This window comes from Watersipora subatra, chromosome 3, assembly GCF_963576615.1.
Source record: "Watersipora subatra chromosome 3, tzWatSuba1.1, whole genome shotgun sequence".
Lineage (NCBI taxonomy): Eukaryota > Metazoa > Bryozoa > Gymnolaemata > Cheilostomatida > Watersiporidae > Watersipora > Watersipora subatra.
Window position 1 is genome coordinate 38583054 of NC_088710.1, and position 26055 is coordinate 38609108.

Genomic DNA, 26055 nt, shown 5'->3' on the forward strand with positions numbered 1-26055 from the left:
TAAGTTAGCAAACTCTTTGCATTCAAAAGAGGTAATGTCACATCTCCCGAAGGAGAGTTCGAAAATATGGACAGCATGCGGATTCGCCCGGGAAAGGGTTAAATTTAACTTAACACACTGACGAGGCATTTGAAAAATATGTCGCCACTATTTACTCGAACGTCATCTCTAATAAAGCCCCACTCTAAATGAAGGGTTGCAAAATAGAATGCCATGACGCTCACATAAAGATTTTACGATACTTTGCACGAAAACAACTCTTACAACTTCTTTCAAAAGCTCGATTATTTTACCGCACATGGCTGGTCTTCGAACAGCGATATACATTCTGCAAGACCAATAACCCAATGCGGACAATATACCCTCCATATCTTCCAGCGAGTTTCACACGCTATGTAATAAACAACCGGTTAACTGTAACTTTAAAAAATCTTATAACTTATGATTCATAGCGAGTGGTTCAATCGACTCGCCGAGTCGGTGGATGGACACAAGATGAGATGGAACAACTGTTTTCATTCCGGTGGCTGAGTCGAGTGGCGCTATTCATCTAGGTATCTCTTGTAATCTGTGAAGAGAAAAATGTAAAAATCAAGTTGAATAGTGTATTTGGAAAACGAAGGGGGTTGAACCGGAAATTGTTCTTATAATTGCTTACCTCTTATAGGTCAACAAACATACACCAGTAATCACTTTCAAAAGGCTCCTTTTGATGACTAGCTGCTCACGCTTGAAAGCTTTCCATCCTTTCTTTCCTCTAAATCAAGCAGACAGGTTTCAGTTCAGAAGACATTGCGAAAGGTATCGAACGGCCAGAAAAGTATGAAATGGTTCCAAACGAAAGCAGCAATTGTAACATAACTGGCCGAGCACACTCGCAACTGGCCGAGGAATGCGCGAATACACAAACTTTGAAAAGCGTATATATAGATAATACCAATATAGTAACTCGGAACACATTCTTAGACCCCTGATATGCCTAGGAGTGCAAACAGATATATAGCACGCTTTTCAGATCATTCATTGATATGTTATTGATCAGTTGATTGAACCAGTTAGAAGGTGCACCTCTCACCTCTCCGGTTTGGTTCATTAGGTCTAATGAAGGTTCTAAATTTTATTGGCAGCTGCTCATAGTCAAAGAAACTGTCACCGAGCCAATCTGATGAGTACGCAATGCTCAATGTTCTAAGCTTGTTTATCAACTTTCAACCTATTTCACTGATATGCTTATTTTGCTGATACGCTTGCATGCCATCGTTTGTCATGGGACAGTGCACAGCGACACAGTGCACAGCGACGTTAGTTATCACAGGAAGTAGGATGCCAGTCGACAGCTAAGAAACGGGTAAGTACACATAATCATTTGTCTCTAGCAACTGCCACTTACATTTGGCTGGCAAATAATCCTGTTCCAAGCTTTCACACCGCTTAATCATAAGAGTACATACATGTAATATCTAGTTTTCTCATAATCGCTACCCAAAAGCCACAGCAGGCTTTCAAAAGAAGGCAACTTAGCATAGCCAATAACTCATTGTTATAGCTATAGCTAGCTTTAATCTATGCAAAGGGTAGAGGAATAGTATGGTTCTCATTCATTATCAGAAAGGATGAACATCATCTGAAATGGTTGAACTCATGTGGAGCGACCTATGTAAGATTTTACTAATTTTACTGATTCTCAAGATCTGGTGTTTGCGGAGACCTGATCTGCTCATTTAACATGTAAGTTTGACATATATAAAAATATATGACTCTTTTAATATATTTACTATAATGAAAGCGTGTCGGTCTGTTCACCTGTCTGAAGCCACCCAAAGAGGGTCAAAGGTCAAAGGAAAAAAGATTAGCTCACATGGGAGTCAAACTCAGGGCCTCAGATTCACAAGCACATGATTAGCCCTACACCACTGCATCATCTTGTCGTGCTAGGAAATAATTATGCATGTAGTGATTGCACATGACGATCTGTCATTACACACGAGACTGCTAGCGTACTAGTAGTCACATCTCTACACAGACTGCTCAGACATCTGTGATACTTCCTTGAGATACAAGTAGTCCGCTTCTCATTGACCACTACACTATATGACCGAGTAAGTATGCGAGAGGCCGCTTTTGAGAATAGCATCGCTCAGTCTTTCTCCATGAATCAGTTTGAAAAGAGCTTTCTAAAAGGTTGACTGAAAGTTATAGTTAACACGAGGCAAAACCGCTTAGCCAGAAACAAATACTTAAAAAATGCAACAATACAATTAAAGTAAGTTTACTAAAATATTAAAACTTTGCTTCAAAAGTGTGTTTAGTGAGCTACATTGCAAGTTAGTAATAATTGAGTCATTGATTTGATGGCAACAAGAGCTTAGAGCAATAGTGTTTATATGCTAGCTTATCAACAATAAAATTTAATGTTGAGATTTCTGGTCTAAATACTCATCAACGAAGGGGAATGTTCATTTGATGTTACACACCTGCTGTCAGTTGGCTAAATTCTAAACTATCCGTTGATGTCATTCATGTTTTCAGTGCGCCAAATTCTAAACACTTCACTGATAATTAATTATAGTTGAATATACAGAGATAAGATAACACAGCACCCTTTAAAGCACATCAATTATATCAGTACTTTTATCATATATTTCAGTACTTCAGAGTCTTGGTTTTCGAATGAGCCTATATTCAATACACAAAGAATAATAGAACTATAAAAACAGGGTGTCAAAAATATGTTGTGCAATAAAAAAACACTTGGATGTGGTTCCCACAATGGGATGTCATAATTATCATTTAGCCTTAGGTATTCGATCCCTTTCGCTGCCATTGAGGCTGCGCTTTTCTGTGACAATTGGTGCTCTTAAACCCAGTGAGCGCTAATAATAAACTAGGATTCTAAATAATCAACAATGCCTGGGGATCCAATGCCTGCCCAATACAAACACATGTTCTGGGTATAGATTTCGGGTGATTGTTAGAGTTTGCTTTTTTCATCCTTTCGTTCATTTTGAACATTTATAGTAATTGTTATCGCATCGTTTTATATATAAGATTCTAAATGCTTTCTAAATATGATTATGCTTCAATAAATACACTGTCGTTGATATAAGGTAATGAAATCACATCAATTAAATTGTGACCTGCACTGGCGGGCCCTAGGACTATATGTAAATTGCACTTTCACAAGATCACGCAATGCTTGAAATTAATTAGCCTCAGTCATTCCCCTCAACATCACGATAAAAAGAGGAAGCTAGTGCATAATATCATCGGGAAAATATAGTATGGTACTTGGAATCTGAGCTCTTTATCATAGAAATAATCTGTACACGGAGAGCTAATGACACGTATTCCTTTGTCATCATCATTGGTTCTCTGGAGTTGTCCTACCTTCGCCTGCCACTAGCGTCATTATCGTAGTTGATAAATAAGTGGTAAGTGCACACAACACCAAATATAAAAATTGTGATGTCATAATTTGCGAGCCTATACCATTGAACATTTCTGCGGTAGAGCTCTAGGGAAATCCTATAAACACCAACAAATGTCTGTCTCACCATGTCAAACAATGGCTCATTTGAAAGCCAAGATATTGAAGAACCTGAATAAGCTAAAACTGTACTAATATAATTGATGTGTTTCAACTACAAGCAGATACTAACAAGGTTATGGCCAACTATGCCAAGTAACACTTTCTCATCCTTTATTAGAGTTACTGAGTTTATCCTGTTTTAGCTCGGACTTTGGCATCAAATTTTGCTTATTCACTTCAAAACAAGTTTCATTGGTCATGATACCTTGCTTTGACTTTCCAATGGTATTCATGACACAACTTGTGTTGGATTAGTTATCATGCACAGTCTCAACTTACATCTCAGCTCGTAGGTTAATATACTGTGTCAGGTGTCTTATATCTCCCTCTATTTATTCACATCCATTGAGCTTGAACTTGTGTAAAAACATCCAAAGCTCCAATCAACCTCAATTATGCAGAGGGGTAGCAGTCAGTTTTACATCAGGTTTACACAATCACTAAAAATGTTAATTACTAAGTAAGTAGCCAATCATACAACTTGCTTATGGTTACTCTCAGACTGACAACTTCAGACTATCACCTTCAGGCTGTCACCTTCGGACTGTCACCTTCAGACTGTCACCTTCAGACTGTCACCTTCAGACTGTCACCTTCAGACTGTCACCTTCAGACTGTCCCCTTTAGAGTGTCACCTTCAGACTGTCGCATTTAGGCTGTCACTTTCAGACTGTCACCTTCAGACTGTCACCTTTAGAGTGTCACCTTCAGACTGTCACCTTCAGACTGTCGCATTTAGGCTGTCACCTTTAGACTGTCACCTTTAGACTGTCACTTTCAGGCTGTCACCTTCAAACTGTCACCTTCAGACTGTCACATTCAGACTGTCACCTTCAGACTGTCGCATTTAGGCTGTCACCTTTAGACTGTCACTTTCAGGCTGTCACCTTCAAACTGTCACCTTCAGACTGTCACCTTCAGATTGTCACCTTCCGACTGTCACCTTCAGACTGTCACCATCAGACTGTCACCTTCAGACTGTCACCTTCAGACTGCTACTTTCAGACTGTTACCTTTAAACTGTTATCTTTAGGTTGTCATTTTCAGTCATATGTATGGTAGTTATGTGAGTCTTATGTAGGCTATTAATCCGAGTCATGTTTACTAGCTATGTGAGTCATATGTTTGCTAGTTATGTGAGCCATGTTCTTGATAGGGATGAATTTGATGTATTTACTAGTGTATTGCTAAACTTCGTATATGTTAGATTGGTTAAATGCTTATTGTTGCACGGGTAATAAAAATCAGTTCAAAAACAGTGGCAGGTAATGTTGATGCCATTGGTTAAGTTGACTAAACTAGTAAATGACGAAATTAGCAAATTGGCTCATTTGAGTTACTTAATCTAGTAACTTAAGTTTGTCTAAATTTTTACTTTAATAAGAGTCGTTATGTTAACGCTATGTGTCATTGTAGGGTTTTGTATAAAAACCCGAAAACTCGGATTGTTATTTGGAATTGCGTAATTAAGGAGACTTTACTGATCTGGAAGGTTGCCTCATAGCTGATTTATAAGCAATAAGTAAGGCATTATTCAGTACCGTGAAGCCTGCAATTACATAGTATTAATTAGATATAATCCATTTTGAATAGTTATATAACAAGCAAAAACATAGCAGTAATAAAACATAGTTCATTCTTCAAATTTGACAGAAAGATATGGTGTAATTCACTGACCTGTTCTTCTTTCTACTACAATTCCCACTAGTCTGACTTGAAGATAAACTGTGAAGCTATATATATACATGTATATGTATGTAGTGGTCAACTAAGGACACTGGGGTAGTTAGTGCAAAAAAACATTGGCCATCCACATCCTAAGGACAGCATGACGAATCCTACTCATCCGGTTACATCACAGAGGTGGCATCAAGATTCTGGTGCAGCCCCTGAGGACAACCCCATTAATAGAAAGTTTAAATAAACAAGATGCGTTCTAGTAATTGTATGTGAATGGGTAATTGCAGCAAATGTGATGAGTACTTTCTAATTTTACTACAGTCATGATCTCTCAGTGAACCCCCAGTTCTCCAGTCCGCTACTGCATAGCTTAACTCGTGGAGTGGAAATGAAGGTGGCAATAGTAGGTGCGGGAAACAGTGGGATTCTCTCTCTGAAAACAGCGTTAGATGAAGGCCTAGATGCTGTCTGCTATGAGATGACAGACCGAGTAGGTGAGCTTGAACTAGTTTTTTCTTACTTATCCTCTCTTCTCTGTTCTCATTATCAATATGAAATCATAACTTCATTATTATTATGACATTATTACTCCATTATTAATTTGACATAATTTCAAATACGGAGTGAGCTTCTTGCATATAGAAGTTTCATCCTAGATGAAAATGGTTTATGAAAGGAGTACTTGAAAGTGATAATAAGATAAACGTTTCACCATTACAATCTGCAAACTAGTTTTTAGGTTTTTACAAGCCATTGAAACTGTTAGGCGTACTGTTAGGCGTACTGTTAGGCGTACTGTTACGCGTACTGTTAGGCGTACTGTTAAGCGTACTGTTAGGCGTACTGTGAGGCGTACTATTAAGTGTATTGTTAGGTGTACTGTTAGGTGTACTGTTAGGTGTACTATTAGGCGTACTGTTAGGCGTACTGTTACGCGCACTGTTAGGCGTACTGTTAAGCGTACTGTTAGGCGTACTGTGAGGCGTACTATTAAGTGTATTGTTAGGTGTACTGTCAGGTGTACTGTTAGGTGTACTATTAGGTGTACTGTTAGGTGTACTGTTAAGTGTACTATTAGGTGTACTGTTAGGTGTATTGTTAGGTGTGCTGTTAGGTGTACTATTAGGCGAACTGTTAGGCATACTGTTAGGCGCACTGTTAGGCGTACTGTTAGGCATACTGTTACGTGTACTGTTAGGTGTACTGTTAGGTGTACTACAAACCGAAATAGGAAACATAAAGAGTTAATACTAACATTAAATCTCAACAAGAAATTTATAACGGTAATGCTTCTCTTAGGAGACAGCATAAAATAGATAAAAAGTAATTACTATAGAAAAGTTGGAAGGTGATACTATAAGAAATGGGAAGGTGATAGAGATATTATAGAGAACTTGGATTGTGATAGATATATTATATAGAACTTGGATTGTGATAGAGATATTATAGAGAACTTGGATTGTGATAGAGATATTATAGAGAACTTGGATCGTGATAGAGATATAATAGAGAACTTGGATGGTGATATGCAGCAAGCCTTACTCTATTCCTTGTTACTTGGTTTCTCCTTTGCTAGTTTTTACCTTTAGTCTTTTTTAATTTTAATTACGAAACTGCAGAGCTTGAAAGAGCCAAATGTCATGTTAGAATGTTTCAATTTAAATGTTGGAAGTAGTTTAGTAATGTTTAGTAAATCGCCGATTGAAGTCTTATAGTACATTAAAAGTCCGGTCAGAAAAGCCAGAGTCATAAAACTGTATGAGCTAAACATGTACATTTGCAGCGGGGCTGTGGTCTCCTCACAAACCAGAGTATGGAATCAGCACAGCATATGAAGGACTGATTACCAACTCGAGCAAGGAGACCATGGCGTTTAGTGAGCACCCTTTACCAGCCAACTATCCATCCTACCTTACTAGGGACATGGTAGGTGAGACTAGTTACTTATCCTACCTTACTAGAGCCATGGTAGGTGAGACTAGTTACCTATCCTACCTTACTAGATACATGGTAAGTGAGACTTGCTATAACTAGTCTCAACTCGACAAACCTACTTATCTACCAGTATGTACTGATCTACTGCGTTTGCTACCTTCTGATCTATCAGTAGGTACTGAATTATTGTGTTGTTACCTGCAGGTCTACCAGTATGTACTGATCTACTGCGTTTGCTACCTTCTGATCTTCAGTAGGTACTGAATTATTGTTTTGTTACCTGCAGGTCTACCAGTATGTACTGAGCTACTGCAAATTGTTCAGGCTTGATGATAAAATCAAGCTGCGTCACAAAGTTCATTCAGTTACCCAGACAGATGATCATGAAAATACAGGTTGCTGGAATGTCACGGTAGGTAAAAAAGTAAAGACAGACAGCTATGTAATAAAAAATTATAAATATAATATAGAACCTTGACCTACTTTAAATAGGGTTGCCATTGGTTTTGCGAATGAGATACACTGTTAACATCTTCATTATATGTATTTACTTTATTAAGGTCGAGGATTTGGAGAGGAAGATTGAGCCACGCACGCTAAGATATGACGCAGTTATTATATGTACTGGCATACACGGTTTTCCATATACTCCTAATCTTCCTGGGATAGATATATTTAAGGGAAGGATAATCCACTCCCATGCCTATATGGGTGCTGATGATATAGGAGTTGATGAAAAGGTACTGGTTCTTGGAAATGCCTCTAGTGGCCTTGATATGGCTGCAAGTGTCGCAGGAAGTCGTGCATCAGTAAGTAACATACCAGTTGCTAGCTCTGTACAGTTAATTACAGGTATATATCGTACATACAAGTAAGTCGGCCATTTTAGTTCGCAGTCATCCCCTTTTAACTGATCTTTACAAAAGCCTAAAGCCTGACATGACAAAAATTTTAAAGTTTAGTTTCTTACTATTTTGTTTGTGAGTCTATTGCTGACCTTGTTCAAATTTTCCTTTCACAAAGGTCATTAAACTAAAAAGTAACCATTAAATTTTTCCAAAGACTTTCATTGATTTGTGAGGAAAGCGCAATGCATCAAGCGAGTCTACTATTATAGGCAGTGGCTTGATTTCATTAGGATTATGATCTGAAGCATTGGAGTAGGTGTTGAATTAGGATTATGGTCTGAAGCATCGGAGTAGGTGTTGAATTAGGATTATGATTTGAAGCATTGAAGTAGGTGTTAAACTAGGAGTTTGATCTGAAGCATCAGAGTAGGTGTTGAATTAGGATTATGATCTGAAGCATTGGAGTAAGTGTTGAATTAGGATTATGATCTGAAGCATCGGAGTAGGTATTGAATTAGGACTATGATTTGAAGCATTAGAGTAGGTGTTGAACTAAGATTATGATCTGAAGCATCGGAGTAGGTGTTGAATTAGAATTATGATCTGAAGCATTGGAGTAGGTGTTGAATTAGGATTATGATCTGAAGCATCGGAGTAGGTGTTGAATTAGGATTATGATCTGAAGCATTGGAGTAGGTGCTGAATTAGGATTATGATCTGAAGCATCGGAGTAGGTGTTGAATTAGGATTATGATCTGAAGCATCGGAGTAGGTGCTGAATTAGGATTATGATCTGAAGCATTGGAGTAAGTGTTGAATTAGGATTATGATCTAAAGCATTGGAGTAGGTGTTGAATTAGGATTATGATCTGAAGCATCGGAGTAGGTGCTGAATTAGGATTATGATCTGAAGCATCGGAGTAGGTGTTGAATTAGGATTATGATCTGAAGCATCGGAGTAGGTGTTGAATTAGGATTATGATCTGAAGCATCGGAGTAGGTGTTGAATTAGGATTATGATCTGAAGCATCGGAGTAGGTGTTGCACTAGGATTATGATCTGAAGCATCGGAGTAGGTGTTGAATTAGGATTATGATCTGAAGCATCGGAGTAGGTGCTGAATTAGGATTATGATCTGAAGCATCGGAGTAGGTGTTGAATTAGGATTATGATCTGAAGCATCGGAGTAGGTGCTGAATTAGGATTATGATCTGAAGCATCGGAGTAGGTGCTGAATTAGGATTATGATCTGAAGCATCGGAGTAGGTGTTGAATTAGGATTATGATCTGAAGCATCGAAGTAGGTGCTGAATTAGGATTATGATCTGAAGCATTGGAGTAAGTGTTGAATTAGGATTATGATCTGAAGCATTGGAGTAGGTGTTGAATTAGGATTATGATCTGAAGCATTGGAGTAGGTGTTGAATTAGGATTATGATCTGAAGCATCAGAGTAGGTGTTGAATTAGGATTATGATCTGAAGCATTGGAGTAGGTGTTGAATTAGGATTATGATCTGAAGCATTGGAACAGGTGTTGAATTTTCTCAATACTTAAAATTTAGTAAGATGGTGAGACAAAGTGCACAATTAGTAACTCCATCCAACATGATAACTGTAATATTAAGAAAAAATGGATGTGTAGCACACAGAGTTGATGCACTCGAAGACCTTCTTAGCATGCTATTGTCAACAGCTATTGTCAACAGTTGTTGAAGCAAATGTTTACATAAGAATACACTGAAAGTTGTTTAATTTGTTTCACAGCTTTAGAACCTTTTGGAAACGTTTACTAGTCACTGCAGGTGATTACACATAATTTTAAAACAAATGCTTTATGTCGTATGAAAGCAGGTAGAAGCTAAATTTAATAAACCAAATCGTCTGTAAAAAGTTAAAACAACCAAAAAATAACAAATTAAAAAAGTTTTTAAATAATCCTGTGTCTTAAAGACCTAGTGAAGTGAAGATGCGCTCAGCGGTGCGCAGGTTGTATAGCATAGGTGTATAGCATAGGTGCTGCCAGACCACAGCATAGGTGTATAGCATAGGTGCTGCCAGACCATAGCATAGGTGTATAGCGTAGGTGCTGCCAGACCATAGTATAGGTGTATAGCATAGGTGCTGCCAGACCATAGCATAGGTGTATAGCGTAGGTGCTGCCAGACCATAGCATAGGTGTATAGTATAGGTGCTGCCAGACCATAGCATAGGTGTATAGCATAGGTGCTGCCAGACCATAGCATAGGTGTATAGCGTAGGTGCTGCCAGACCATAGCATAGGTGTATAGTATAGGTGCTGCCAGACCATAGCATAGGCGTATAGTGTAGGTGCTGCCAGACCATAGCATAGGTGTATAGCGTAGGTGCTGCCAAATCATAGCATAGGTGTATAGTGTAGGTGCTGACAGACCATAGCATAGGTGTATAGTGTGGGTGCTGCCACACCATAACACTGGTGTATAGTGTAGGTGCTGCCAGACCATAGCATATTGCACAATCCTTCACAAATCCTCTCCTTTCAGATGCAATTTTATAAGTTGGAGGTCAATAAAGCCGGGACAAAAGTGTTCAGCATAATTTTAACCCAGCCTAAAGCCAGCATGCTGACCCCTAATTCAAGTTATAAGAATTTTCTTCAAACTCAGCCACAAACAATACCTATTTGACTTTTAGAAGCAAAACAAAAAGGCAGCTTTGAAGGCAAAAGAATGTGCATCAGATGGTTCTGCAACCTGCAAGAATGTAAGTGTAAATAAAATGTTTATCATGTAATGTCAAGGTCATTGTCAGTCTCAGCTGCACAGAAAGTAAAGATAGTTTTATATCTAATTTGCCTTGGAGTTGCACAAGCCAATACATATCATGCTATCTGCATAACAAGGAAACAAGGCACAGGTCCAGCAAATACACCATTTTTATTGGGGTATGCGTCTGTATAAACAAACTGTTATACTTTTTTATATATTTTGAAAATGCATTTTGTTGGTTCAACATTTTGCCAAAAGAAAATTGTTTCTGTTTTTAAACTACTTAGGACACTTAAAACTTGTTTGAATGACAGGTTTTAATGCACATGTGCATTTACATGTGCATGTACCTTTTATCCTTCAATGCAAAGCTGTTAAAGTATATCATGCATATATAATATATAACACATGTGATTGGTTATGCTAGCTGCAGCACATCTAGTGATTGGTGCAGCTAATTGCAACACCCCATGTGATTGGTGCAGCTAATTGCAACACCCCATGTGATTGGTGACGCTAACTGCAGCACCTCATGTGATTGGCAAGCATTACTCCTATGTGACTATTTTTATCAAAACTCATTGTGGACCTTTGCGTGAGATAAACACTAATACTGTGAGTTCTTCTGTAAGTTTCACATTGCAAGCCAGATTATATCACTCTAGCAATATGTTGATAATCGACCAATTCTGTAACTTCATATTTAGCGTTTTTATTTAATTTACTTTAGTCTTATAAAAACAATAAAATATAGACTTCTTTCCTTTGGAAATACAACAATAGCCGAAAATCTAGAAAAAAATGTTTGTTCTAAAATTTGTATCATGAGAGTGTTTGCAAGATGTCCCATAGTCAGTTGTAGGAATGTATCATGAGAGTGTTTGCAAGATGTCCCATAGTCAGTTGTAGGAATGTATCATGAGAGTGTTTGCAAGATGTCCCATAGGCAGTTGTAGGAATGTATCATGAGAGTGTTTGTATGATGTCTCATAGGCAGTTGTAGGAATGTATCATGAGAGTGTTTGTATGGTGTCTCATAGTCAGTTGTAGGAATGTATCATGAGAGTGTTTGTATGATGTCTCATAGTCAGTTGTAGGAATGTATCATGAGAGTGTTTGTATGATGTCCCATAGGCAGTTGTAGGAATGTATCATGAGAGTGTTTGCAAGATGTCCCATAGGCAGTTGTAGGAATGTATCATGAGAGTGTTTGTATGTACTATCATAGAATTGAAGGCTAGAGAAGCGTATAGAAGGCAGTTTCGGCTTGACCTGTTAGTAATTTTACAACTTCTAAAGTTCATGCCAAATCTCAACAATTCGCTTGTCCGTCCGCCTGTCATGTCTATATGATGGAGACATGGGCCTGTTATAATGGACAGGCACAGGCCTGTCAAGATGTAATGACCTTCACCCCATGGTACTAGCCTATTCTATAAATATACCGAAATACTTTATGCATCCGTTATGCATACATAACCACATGTTATGCATACATTACCACATGTTATGCATACATAACCACATGTTTTGCATACATAACGACATGTTATGCATACATAACCACATGTTATGCATACACAACCACACGTTATGCATACATAACCACACATTATGCATACATAACCACATGTTATGCATACATAACCACATGTTATGCATACATAACCACATGTTATGCATACATAACCACACGTTATGCATACATAACCACACGTTATGCATACATAACCACATGTTATGCATACATAACCAAATGTTATGCATACATAACCACACGTTATGCTTACATAACCACATTTTATGCTTACAACAGTAAGAGGCCAATAAATTAATTGTGGTTTTCAGAAAGCCAGCGAATAGACCTTTCCAATCACATATAAATGTACTAGTGTGTTGAAAGTACAAATTAATCCATTTGGTACTAAAAGTGTGAATAATGAACAGCCTTGTAGCTTTTGGCTTCAATAGTCTGCTACTGTGAGTAGGCTACCTCGTTTAGCACAGGTTGGACTAACAGTTACTAGCCTTTATCCACTAATATTCATAAACGCAAAGTTCATTAAAATTTAGTTAAAACCACTACCATATGAGAACTATGTCAAGGTCCGAGGCCCTCAGTCCCGCTAAGCTAAATAATTGAGGTTTGTGAAATATTAAATTTGAAAGTTTGAAGAGGATTCAGGCTAGTTTTTATTTATCTTAGCAACAAAGATAAATAGGTGATCGTTGCCAAGCACTATTTTACCCTATGATATATGGTTATTATATATTTACACTATTTTACCCATATGATATAACAAACACAATCTGATATGAGTAGTACATCGCCAAACATTGTGTAGTCACACTGGATTCTACCAGCTGTTGTCTCATCAAGCGCAGTTGCGTAAGGTTTTGGAATTTAAACAGAATAAATTTTTTTTAGCCTGTGTACTTGTCAGCGCGATCTGGTATGATAATTGTGCAAAGAGATTATGCAAACCCCGGAGACTTGCTTCTGACATTGCTGTTCACTGTCATCTTTTGGATTTTACCAAAAAGTCTATCCAGCAAACTGGAGCGTAAGTAGTTTGCCAAGTACTATTTTCAGTTTGAGCCAATCAAAGTCAGGCCTCTGATCTTTGGATAGTATTCAGTTGTTCAGCAACCTGAAGCAGGCTAGTAGTTTGCCTATTATGTCATACGATAGCAAATATGACCTCGCTATGTGTACAATCTTCCTTGATGACTGATTGAGCTAAATGTATATTAATATTATTAATTTAATAATGAGTACTGCAGTGGCAGACCCTGGAAGCTTATTGCTGATCAGCAATCAGAATCATGAGCTAAGTGATAGAAATTAGACAAAATGCCAAGTCCTAATCTTCATGATGGTATAATGAATAATAACTAAGCGGACAGCTTCTTGAAGAGAAAAAGGTGAGAACACATCGTTATTAAACCTTTGGTTTGGAAGGGGAATTATAGTAACTAACAAGGAAGAACCAAATACAGCGGAAAAAACGCTTCCGCAGTAATAGAATACTACTAGAGAGTGAAGAATGACCCAATGGTTGAATCGGTGATGTGGGTAGTGAAAGACGAGTGCACCCTGTGCCAGTGTCACCAAGCAGAACGAGCTGAATTTCGATCTTGAATTTTTAAAGGTGTAGAATAATACTGTCAAACCGAGAAACCGAGAGACACAGTAGAAGTATATGGAACCCTAAATGAGAATAACAATATACCTATGAGACGAAAAGCTACACGAGCTGACAATGATGGAATGATATGATCTGAGGGTACTGGATATGTTGAGAATGATGAAATGATATGCTCTGAAGGTACTGGATATGTTGAGAATGATGAAATGATATGATCTGAAGGTACTGGATATGTTGAGAATGATGGAATGATATGATCTGAGGGTACTGGATATGTTGAGAATGATGAAATGATATGATCTGAGGGTACTGGATATGTTGAGAATGATGGAATGATATGATCTGAGGGTACTGGATATGTTGAGAATGATGGAATGATATGATCTGAGAGTACTGGATATGTTGAGAATAATGAAATGATATGATCTGAAGGTACTGGATATGTTGAGAATGATGAAATGATATGATCTGAAGGTACTGGATATGTTGAGAATGATGAAATGATATGATCTGAAGGTACTGGATATGTTGAGAATGATGAAATGATATGATCTGAGGGTACTGGATATGTTGAGAATGATGAAATGATATGATCTGAAGGTACTGGATATGTTGAAAATGATGGAATGATATGATCTGAAGGTACTGGATATGTTGATAATGATGAAATGATATGATCTGAAGGTACTGGATATGTTGAGAATGATGAAATGATATGATCTGAAGGTACTGGATATGTTGAGAATGATGAAATGATATGATCTGAAGGTACTGGATATGTTGAGAATGATGAAATGATATGATCTGAAGGTACTGGATATGTTGAGAATGATGAAATGATATGATCTGAAGGTACTGGATATGTTGAGAATAATGAAATGATATGATATGAAGGTACTGGATATGTTAAGAATGATGAAATGATATGATCTAAAGGTACTGGATATGTTGAGAATGATGAAATGATATGATCTGAAGGTACTGGATATGTTGAGAATGATGAAATGATATGATCTGAAGGTACTGGATATGTTGAGAATGATGAAATGATATGATCCGAGGGTACTGGATATGTTGAGAATGATGAAATGATATGATCTGAGGGTACTGGATATGTTGAGAATGATGAAATGATATGATCTGAAGGTACTGGATATGTTGAGAATGATGAAATGATATGATCTGAAGGTACTGGATATGTTGAGAATGATGGAATGATATGATCTGAAGGTACTGGATATGTTGAGAATGATGAAATGATATGATCTGAAGGTACTGGATATGTTGAGAATGATGGAATGATATGATCTGAGGGTACTGGATATTTTGAGAATGATGAAATGATATGATCTGAAGGTACTGGATATGTTGAGAATGATGAAATGATATGATCTGAGGGTACTGGATATGTTGAGAATGATGGAATGATATGATCTGAAGGTACTGGATATGTTGAGAATGATGGAATGATATGATCTGAGGGTACTGGATATGTTGAGAATGATGAAATGATATGATCTGAAGGTACTGGATATGTTGAGAATGATGGAATGATATGATCTGAGGGTACTGGATATTTTGAGAATGAAGAAATGATATGATCTGAAGGGTACTGGATATGTTGAGAATGATGAAATGATATGATCAGAGGGTACTGGATATGTTGAGAATGATGGAATGATATGATCTGAAGGTACTGGATATGTTGAGAATGAGCTTTCAAAGAAGAAGCTAGCATCACTGGAAAGGCTAACAATAGGATGGAAGAAACTGAATGATGAAAAGATAAGTGTAGATGAACTTAGAAATGCTGAAGGTAAAGAAATGAACAGCGAAAGTCAATGCTATCATAAAATGGACACCAGCTCCCACCACGGATGAAGGAAATAAAAAATAGATATACAGGTTCACATGTAGTATGAGTAGACCTGGATGGTAAATGTATAATATGTTAAAGGTATGCTATAGTAAACGTAAAATATAGCAAACATAATATAAGATAAACATATGACATGGTAAACATATGATTGGTAAACATAATATAGTAAACATGATAAGCTAAACATATATGCTGTGGTAAATGCATTCTATAGTAAACATACGATTTGGTAAATGTATGATATGACGAAAGTATAATATAGAAAACATAATATGATATGGTAAACATATGAATGGTAAACATATAATATAATAAACATATGATACGGTTAACATATGCTATGCAATGTAATGAATAGCATCTGTAAAAATGTATGCAATGGTCAACATATGATATAGTAAATGTATGATATGATAAACATAATTATAATATGGTAAACATATATTATGGTAAGCATATGATATAGTAAACATATGATATAGTAAACATATGATATAGTAAACATATGATCTGCGGTGACCTTTTACTTCTCCCTACTTGATAGAACCAGCTACTTTGAGTTGATAATAAGGGTATGTATAGGCAATAAGAATAAAGAATTTACAAGAGTAAGTGTATTACAGTAAAGCACAATCCTGAATGAGCACTCCTGTCCATGTGTGATGTGTTGGGCTGCAAAACATTTTTTATATCAGAGTGTCAGCTCCTCCGGCTTGAGGACTAGCAGGTCCTTCTTCCTCCAGCCAAAGGTCGACTAATACAGCTAGTAGGCCGACTAAACCAAGTTGGCTGGTTTGATTTGGCTGTTGGCGGCTCCTCGGTTTGGCGGGGCCAAGTCATCGGTTGGCCAGTGTCTATTCTAGGATCGGGCTAAGTAGAGGGCGGGCTGGCATCCGCCTCACAATGATAAAAATAAGCGTGTTAACAAAGATAACTGAACCACAAATTTATGGTAAAGACATGAGAGAAATGTCTATAAGACAAGAAATGTTGTGAGGAGACAGTCTTTCTACTCTGATCTTTGCACCATTCTTGTGCCATCTTTGATACCATTCCCACCAATACTAAGAAACTCAGCAAAACTAAAATATTTGTAAAACCTGTTTTCTGGCATACATTTCGCATTAGCAAACTTTTGTTACTGGACTGGAACAACTTCTATTGTTCAAGTGTAGACTTAGACTTAAGATCAGGAGATAATTTAAAACAATTCCTGCTATTTCTATAATTTTCTGTCGCAATCCTTGTTGAAATGCTAGTATTTCAGCCATTCTTTAAAGAATCAATGTTAAAACATTTGTAGTGGCCATTTTCAAGAAGATAGCCGGAGACAGAAATTACCAGAAATACAATTTCCCTGAGATCAAGGAGGGTGCATCAGGTGCCATATGTGATGACATATGGCCCTGTGTTGTGAATGGCACAGTAGTGTCAGTGCCAGGAATTGCAAGCTTCAAGGAAAAAAGCGTTGTACTCTCTAACGGTCAACAAATTGATGTTGATGTGGTTCTTATGGGCACTGGGTAAGAAATGGTCTAGAGTGTACTTGAATTTGGCAACCTCAAGTTTACTGATGAATGTAATTGATTGAACTCATTTGAAAAGACAGATAGGTGAGTCTTCATCTCCAAGACCTCATCATTTTAAAAGTTCGCTCGATAATTTGAAGCATTTAGGCAAGCTCTGCTCATACTAGTTGAGTGTTGCCTCTAACGTCTGAGAGACTTTGTACTATAGTGCTGGGCAGGAGTACTTTATGGCCAACGAGTTTAGACTCATCCCCTTCCGTTCGAGTTTTTTGGGTAGCTGGTAATGCTTGGCACGAGTACTTCTTAGCCAACGGGTTTTTCGGGTATCAGGTTTGTACCAGTATCATAGTATTATGAGCACGTTCTGATATATATGATACAAGTTTAAAAACTGCCAATCGGTAGACAGATTGCCTAAGGTTACTGGCGTGCATTAACAAAAAAAGCCAGTGTTCAAAGGGTTAACAGGCGGTTTATCAAACACTGTTTAGGGCTCAGGGCGTAATAGACCGAGTTTTTGTCTAGTCTACTTGACGGATCCATGTACCAAACCTGAACTCGCAAGTCAAAACTCGAACCCGCAAGATCGAAATGCTCAAAATCTCTATTGCCCGAGAGAAGATAAACCCGCGAGTTCAACGAGTTTTATTACCCGTGCCCAGCACTACTTTGTACCTTCTTTCAATTCTTTCTACAGAGGATTGCAGAAGATTTAAAACTGACTCTCCTATTCTTATTAATAATCTAAACTTTAGTATCATCTATTTATTTATGTTGATGATTTTATTTATTATTGTTTTTATGTTTGTTTTAGGTTTTTGCCTTAACAGTAGAAGCTCATACAACATAAACAATTAGTTTATTATAATGACCGCACAGTAGACGCTCATACAACATAAACAATTAATTTATTATAATGACCGCACAGTAGACGCTCATACAACATAAACAATTAATTTATTATAATGACTGCACAGTAGATGCTCATACAACATAAACAATTAATTTATTATAATGACTGCACAGCAACTGTGATGTTAATGGTTTGTATCGACAACTTTTTCATTTTTCTTATCACATTCACTTGATTTGTGGTACATGATTACAGTAATTTCAAGTTAAATCATAAAGAGCGCAACCTTCAATGTCAATTTCAATTGAGTTTTTTTTTCCTATAAAATCCATGCTGGAAAAGAAAATTGTATACGTCTAAACTAGAATACAACAGAAATATATCTTTACTATAATATGAACGGTGTCTGTCGGTCCATACGTGTGTCTGAAGCCAGGGTTAGAGGTTAGGACAAAACATCGCTGTCAGGAGACTCCAACTGGTGACAGCGATGTTTGCTAAACCGAAACTCAGCTACTTATTATCTCTGCTTTTATCGCCACACATGATGATCTCTCACGCCACACTAGACTACCAGCATACTAGTATATACATCTCATACCTGATATACAACATATGTACCTCATACCTAACACACCACAATTTAAAACAAACCAAGAAATATTTTAATTGAGTTTACTTTGTGTTGAAATTTGACTACTTATATGTATTATAGTCAATTTCGTATGGATTAAGGATATGTTTTTAGTTAAAACTGTAAATTGAAGATTTTAAGAGTTGCGTTGGTTTAATCTCAAGAGTATCAAGTTGACGAACGCTTCAGTTTACATTTTCCTAAATAAAAGTCCAAACAGTTCCGGAAAATAAAAATTTTGTTCTGCCTCACATATAATTATCTTATTATTAATATTATTTAATGAATAAACTTTGATGGAATGACTAGACACGGGAAGCTGTCACAACAATTATCATATATCAAAGTACGCAAAGTTTAGTAAACGGAAAGTTTTTGTAATCTTTGTTCCTTTAGTTATGAAGTGAAGGTGCCAGTAGTAAGGAAAGAACTCGTCGATCCTGATTATTGGAACTTATATAAGCTCGTTTGGCCCATACACCTAAAGAAGAACACTCTAGCGCTTGTTGGTTTTGTAAGAATCAAAGGAGCATCAGCACCGCTTGTAGAGCTGCAAGCTAGATGGGTTGCTGGAGTATTTTCGGTGAGACAAACTTTTTCTTTGTACTTCGGTAGAGCTGTCAAAATATTACTTGGATTTCACTCAACTACCTCATACCTTATTATACAGCTGTTAGTGTACCGTTATGTGAACAAACTTCTCTCAACTACCTCATATCTTATTATACAGCTGTTAGTGTACCGTTATGTGAACAGACTTCTCTCAACTACCTTATACCTTATTATACATCTGTTAGTGTACTGTTATGTGAACATACTTCTCTCAACTACCTCATACCTTATTATACAGCTGTTAGTGTACTGTTATGTGAACAGACTTCTCTCAACTACCTCATACCTTATTATACATCTGTTAGTGTACTGTTATGTGAAAATACTTCTCTCAACTACCTCATATCTTATTATACAGCTGTTAGTGTACTGTTATGTGAACAGACTTTTCTCAACTACCTCATACCTTATTATACATTTGTTAGTGTACTGTTATGTGAAAATACTTCTCTCAACTACCTCATACCTTATTATACAGCTGTTAGTGTACTGTTATGTGAACAGACTTCTCTCAACTACCTCATACCTTATTATACATCTGTTAGTGTACTGTTATGTGAAAATACTTCTCTCAACTACCTCATACCTTATTATACAGCTGTTAGTGTACTGTTATGTGAACAGACTTTTCTCAACTACCTCATACCTTATTATACATTTGTTAGTGTACTGTTATGTGAAAATACTTCTCTCAACTACCTCATACCTTATTATACAGCTGTTAGTGTACTGTTATGTGAACATACTTCTCTCAACTACCTCATACCTTATTATACATCTGTTAGTGTACTGTTATGTGAAAATACTTCTCTCAACTACCTCATACCTTATTATACAGCTGTTAGTGTACTGTTATGTGAACAGGCTTCTCTCAACTCTCTCATATCTTATTATACAGCTGTGAGAGTATCTATATAATATTTCTCAAAGTTGGTTGTATGTGTATTCGTCGTGATGTATGTCCATCTATGGCTATTAAAATCTTGGAATTAAAATTTCAAGATTTGATGGATTTGAACTCACGGAGAGTGCTACTGCAAGTTTAAAATTCAGGTGCTCTACCACTGAGCCATACAAGGCAAAATGATCTAAGTTGTTATCATATACCGTATAGCGTATACTGTATATCGTATGCACATGCTAAATGGCGTATTATTTAAAACTCCATGAATTCTATTAACTCTTTGAAACACGATGCTTTGTCGTGTTTTCTTGAACTTTTATTTTTGGTTTTTCGTACGATTCAATTACTACATCTGGGGTCAAGACCAATTCTTCTCATGAGGACCATTATATTATCTCCATGGGAAAACCCTCGACATTCTTTCTCCATTATTCGGTCAAACAAAGACAGTACTATATCTCATTTGTACATTTGTACCGATATCAAGAAGTACCAGAATCGTCAAATTCAAAGTTTTGATGGATAGTTTCTGGTGGAACAGTTACCTTTTTTATACACACACACTTCTATGCAAGCATTGTTATTAATAATTCAACATATTCAGGAGATTTATTTTGTTTTCTCAGTTCGTATTAATTGTATCATTACCGAATTCTCTTTTATTGTAATCGTAGCAAAATCGACTTAATCAAGCTATTACTAGCTAATTATTTCATATTTATATTTAAACTCTTAAATATTGTTTTATTTTTGATTTTATTTGACCTGCACAAAACATTGTCCTCATGATATGAAGTTTGAAAGATGCTGTTGTTTGACAAAGTTGGAAAACCTTTACAGTTGTTTTTATTTTCCCTTAAATTATTTCAACTACACAAAACAATGATTTTCTCATGGTATGTAGTTTGAAAGTTAGAATGGCAAATGTTGTTATAATTTAAATAAATGTTGTTATATGTTAAATACAAATAAATTTTCTGTGTAAAGACTTTATTACTCGAGCAACACCAGGTAGAACAGCTAGTATATGTATATATACTGTAAATATATAACTAGAAATTTGTGGTTGTGTTTGTCCAGCTACAGCTGTTAAAATTTTGGAATGAAGAACCCGTAGCACAGAGGATTTGATCTCGGATCTTCCCAATCACCAGTCCATTGCATTATCTATTCAGCCACACAAGCTTGATGGATACAATCGGCGATATATGTCGCTATATGGGAACAAATACACTACCGCTCTCCGTTACGACGCAACGTGATGGTGCAGCGTCATAGAGGGTAGCATAATTATACGCGTGCTCAATGGTTAGAGCAAGTAGTTAGCTCGTATTAGTAAGCTTACTCAAACTATCCATTGGCAATGTGCCAGGCTAATAGCAAGTGGCAGGTAACTACATTAACCCTCATTGTTTAAAGACTGATTTTTAATACCCGGGCAACGCCGGGCATCCAGCTAGCAATGACAAATGTTGTTATATATTAAATACAAATAAATTTCTTGTCCAAAGACTTGTTTATTACCCGAGCAACGCCGGGTAGTACAGCTAGTTGGTATATAAAAACGACTTAATTTGAGTTAATAAATCAGTGTCGCTCAGTCGCAGCTGGTTATTAGAGCAAAGAATAACGCAGTTTGGCTAATCTAATTTTTGATTATTTAAGAGACCAGTTCCAATACTGTGCTGGTAAATCAACTCTAATAAAAGTCTTTTCGCCACACAATTAAAAATTTAGGGATTTAGGATTAATTTGTTAAAATAATTCCTCAAGCATTTCTCACTTTTCGTTATTTTTCTTTACAAAATTGAAACATTTACATTTGTTTGTAGGATCGGTATGTTGTATGATATGTTGTAGGGTCGGTTGAAGCTACCCAAATCAGATGAGCTAGCTGCAAAGACACAAGTCTTAGTCAAGGATGAGATGCGGCTTCCAAGGAAACTTGAAGTAAACCACACCGTATATTGCGGACAATTGGCACACCTTCTAGGCTGTCATCCCATTGGTTAGTTTAATTAACAGTTATTTACCATCCAAAAACTTCTACAACAATTATTTTGAATTTAAAATCAATCTCGGAATAACAAAATTGCGCAATTATGAAGCTCAAAAAATGCCATGTATTCTTACATATACCACCATACTTGTGCTGATTTACCGTGGTACTACGGGAAACCAGGTTGATCCGTATTCTTAAGGGAAGCAATTCCACTAATCTCGCAAAGAAGAATGTACTCAGCCACCACCCACAATCCGTTACAGTTTATATGATTCGACAGTGGTGTACTTCCTATAGTACTGACAATAATGTACTTCCTACTATGCTGACAACAATGTACTTCCTACAGTACTGTACTGACAATGATGTACTTCCTACTGTACTGACAATAATGTACTTCCTACTATGCTGACAACAATGTACTTCCTACAGTACTGTACTGACAATGATGTGCTTCCTACTGTACTGACAATGATGTACTTCCTACCGTATTGACAATTATGTACTTCCTGCTGTGCTGACGATGATGTACTTCCTACTGTACTGACAATGATGTACTTCCTACTCTGCTGACAATGATGTACTTCCTACTGTGCTGACAATGATGTACTTCCTACTGTAATGACAATGATGTACTTCCTACCGTACTGACAATTATGTACATCCTGCTGTGCTGACAATGATGTACTTCTTACTATGCTGACAATGATGTACTTCTTACTATGCTGACAATGATGTACTTCCTACTGTGCTGACAATGATGTACTTCCTACTGTGCTGACAATGATGTACTTCTTACTGTGCTGACAATGATGTACTTCCTACTATGCTGACAATGATGTACTTCCTACTGTGCTGACAATGATGTACTTCCTACTGTACTGACAATGATGTACTTCCTACTGTGCTGACAATGATGTACTTCTTACTGTGCAGACAATGATGTACTTCTTACTGTGCTGACAATGATGTACTTCCTACTATGCTGACAATGATGTACTTCTTACTATGCTAACAATGATGTACTTCCTACTATGCTGACAATGATGTACTTCTTGCTGTGCTGACAATGATGTACTTCCTACTGTACTGACAATGATGTACTTCGTACTGTGCTGACAATGATGTACTTCCTACTGTACTGACAATGATGTACTTCCTACTGTGCTGACAATGATGTACTTCCTACTGTGCTGACAATGATGTACTTCCTACGGTTCCGACACCAAAAACAGCAAATATTTAGCTGACGGCTTACTGAGTGTCTTTTCCAGCTCTTTATAATTCAATGTGATAAAATACATTGCTGCTTACATCCCAATACTGTCAGAAAGGCCATCTGATATTTCCATATACACTCTGCTGACTCCCATTTTTCTCATATAATTAAAATAGGTTTTGCAACTTAAAAGCATATGTGGCAAAAATTATATAAAAACCGTGCAGCAAGTTTTGAATTTATAATAATGCAATCCATTTTGAAACATGTGTCAATAACTATCTAGTTGAGAATTTTTAGATAACAGCTAAAGAATTTGATACAATGTTTTCTAGACCTTTTCATGACTACTGTAAAATAAGTTTGGGGTCCACATACTATGCCTTGTTTCTAGGAGTTACTAGGTGTCTGCATAGTGATGCTCTAATTCTAGGAGTAACTAGATGTCTGCATAGTGATGCTTCACTTCTAAGAGTTACTAGGTGTCTGCATAGTGATGCTCTAATTCTAGGAGTTACTAGGTGTCTGCATAGTGATGCTTTAATTCTAGGAGTTACTAGATGACTGCATAGTGGTGCTTTAATTCTAGGAGTTACTAGGTGTCTGCATAGTGATGCTCTAATTCTAGGAGTTACTAGGTGTCTGCATAGTGATGCTCTAATTCTAGGAGTTACTAGGTGTCTGCATAGTGATGCTCTAATTCTAGGAGTTACTAGGTGTCTGCATAGTATGCTCTAATTCTAGGAGTTACTGGGTGTCTGCATAGTGATGCTTAAATTCTAGGAGTTACTAGGTGTCTGCATAGTATGCTCTAATTCTAGGAGTTACTGGGTGTCTGCATAGTTATGCTCTAATTCTAGGAGTTATTAGGTGACTGCATAGTGATGCTTTAATTCTAGGAGTTACTAGGTGACTGCATAGTGGTGCTCTAATTCTAGGAGTTACTAGGTGTCTGCATAGTGATGCTCTAATTCTAGGAGTTACTGGGTGTCTGCATAGTGATGCTCTAATTCTAGGAGTTACTAGGTGTCTTCATAGTGATGCTCTAATTCTAGGAGTTACTAGGTGTCTTCATAGTGATGCTCTAATTCTAGGAGTTACTAGGTGTCTGCATAGTGATGCTTTAATTCTAGGAGTTACTAGGTGTCTGCATAGTGATGCTTTAATTCTAGGAGTTACTAGGTGACTGCATAGTGGTGCTCTAATTCTAGGAGTTACTAGGTGTCTGCATAGTATGCTCTAATTCTAGGAGTTACTGGGTGTCTGCATAGTTATGCTCTAATTCTAGGAGTTATTAGGTGACTGCATAGTGATGCTTTAATTCTAGGAGTTACTAGGTGACTGCATAGTGGTGCTCTAATTCTAGGAGTTACTAGGTGTCTGCATAGTGATGCTTTAATTCTAGGAGTTACTGGGTGTCTGCATAGTGATGCTCTAATTCTAGGAGTTACTAGGTGTCTTCATAGTGATGCTCTAATTCTAGGAGTTACTAGGTGTCTTCATAGTGATGCTCTAATTCTAGGAGTTACTAGGTGTCTGCATAGTGATGCTTTAATTCTAGGAGTTACTAGGTGTCTGCATAGTGATGCTTTAATTCTAGGAGTTTCTAGGTATTTGCATAGTGATGCTCTAATCAACAAAAACCCATGCTTAATTTTTAGGTCTGTTATTCAAAAATCCATACAAATGCTTCAAATCTATAGTCGGTCCAGCCCTGCCATATATCTATCGACTCGTTGGACCTGGAAAATCTCCTGATGCATGGAAGCATTATTCGACCGCACGATCCAGATACCACCCTTTTAAAGACATAGTAGGGCATTTATGAGACATTTTCACTCCACTAACAAATAAAGCTAGAAAATGTGAGAGCCTTGAGTTATCTCTATATTAGTAAGCTATGTTGGCTCTTTGCTTGAAAGGATTTATTCATTTATATGTATGAAAAGGTTATTGCTGCATGTGTGGTTAGTGCTGACACGCAATTAGTGCTGCTATACGCCTTCTACTTTATAGGCTATCGTTATTAGATGTTATAGGACAAGTAATGCGTAGCGAACAGGTACTTCATTGGACAATACACAAACATATCATTGTTCAAAAGAAACAACAGTCGTCTTAGGATTCTTCCTAGGGTATTACAATGTCAAATATCTATGTCTGAGACGGTCTAGAATCTACCAGTTCACATCAAGTTAGTTCTAGTAACAGAGTTCCAGTATCTTGATATTCACTTAGTAGCACTCGGTCATACTACTAGCTGACTTGAGAGATACATGTATATAACAGCTACGGTGGATATTAACAATTGTTCCTACTATTAGCTGACTTGAGAAATACATGTATATAACAGCTACGGTGGATATTAACACTTGTTCATACTACTAGCTGACCAGAGAAATACATGTATGTAACAGCTACGGTGGATATTAACACTTGTTCATACTACTAGCTGACCAGAGAAATACATGTAT

The 26055-nt window shown here is 37.0% G+C and overlaps 1 protein-coding gene across 1 annotated transcript; it reads left to right on the top strand.

Annotated features, from left to right (window-relative positions):
• The first annotated feature begins 1265 nt into the window (after positions 1–1265).
• Positions 1266–26055, top strand: LOC137391026 (flavin-containing monooxygenase 5-like). Its single transcript, XM_068077366.1, has 11 exons — positions 1266–1348; positions 5591–5763; positions 7053–7195; positions 7491–7616; positions 7765–8013; positions 10727–10795; positions 13229–13364; positions 17132–17351; positions 19241–19427; positions 22221–22368; positions 25243–26055. The coding sequence occupies exons 2-11, from the start codon at positions 5658–5660 to the stop codon at positions 25407–25409; spliced, it is 1551 nt and encodes a 516-aa protein (XP_067933467.1). The 5' UTR covers positions 1266–1348; positions 5591–5657; the 3' UTR covers positions 25410–26055.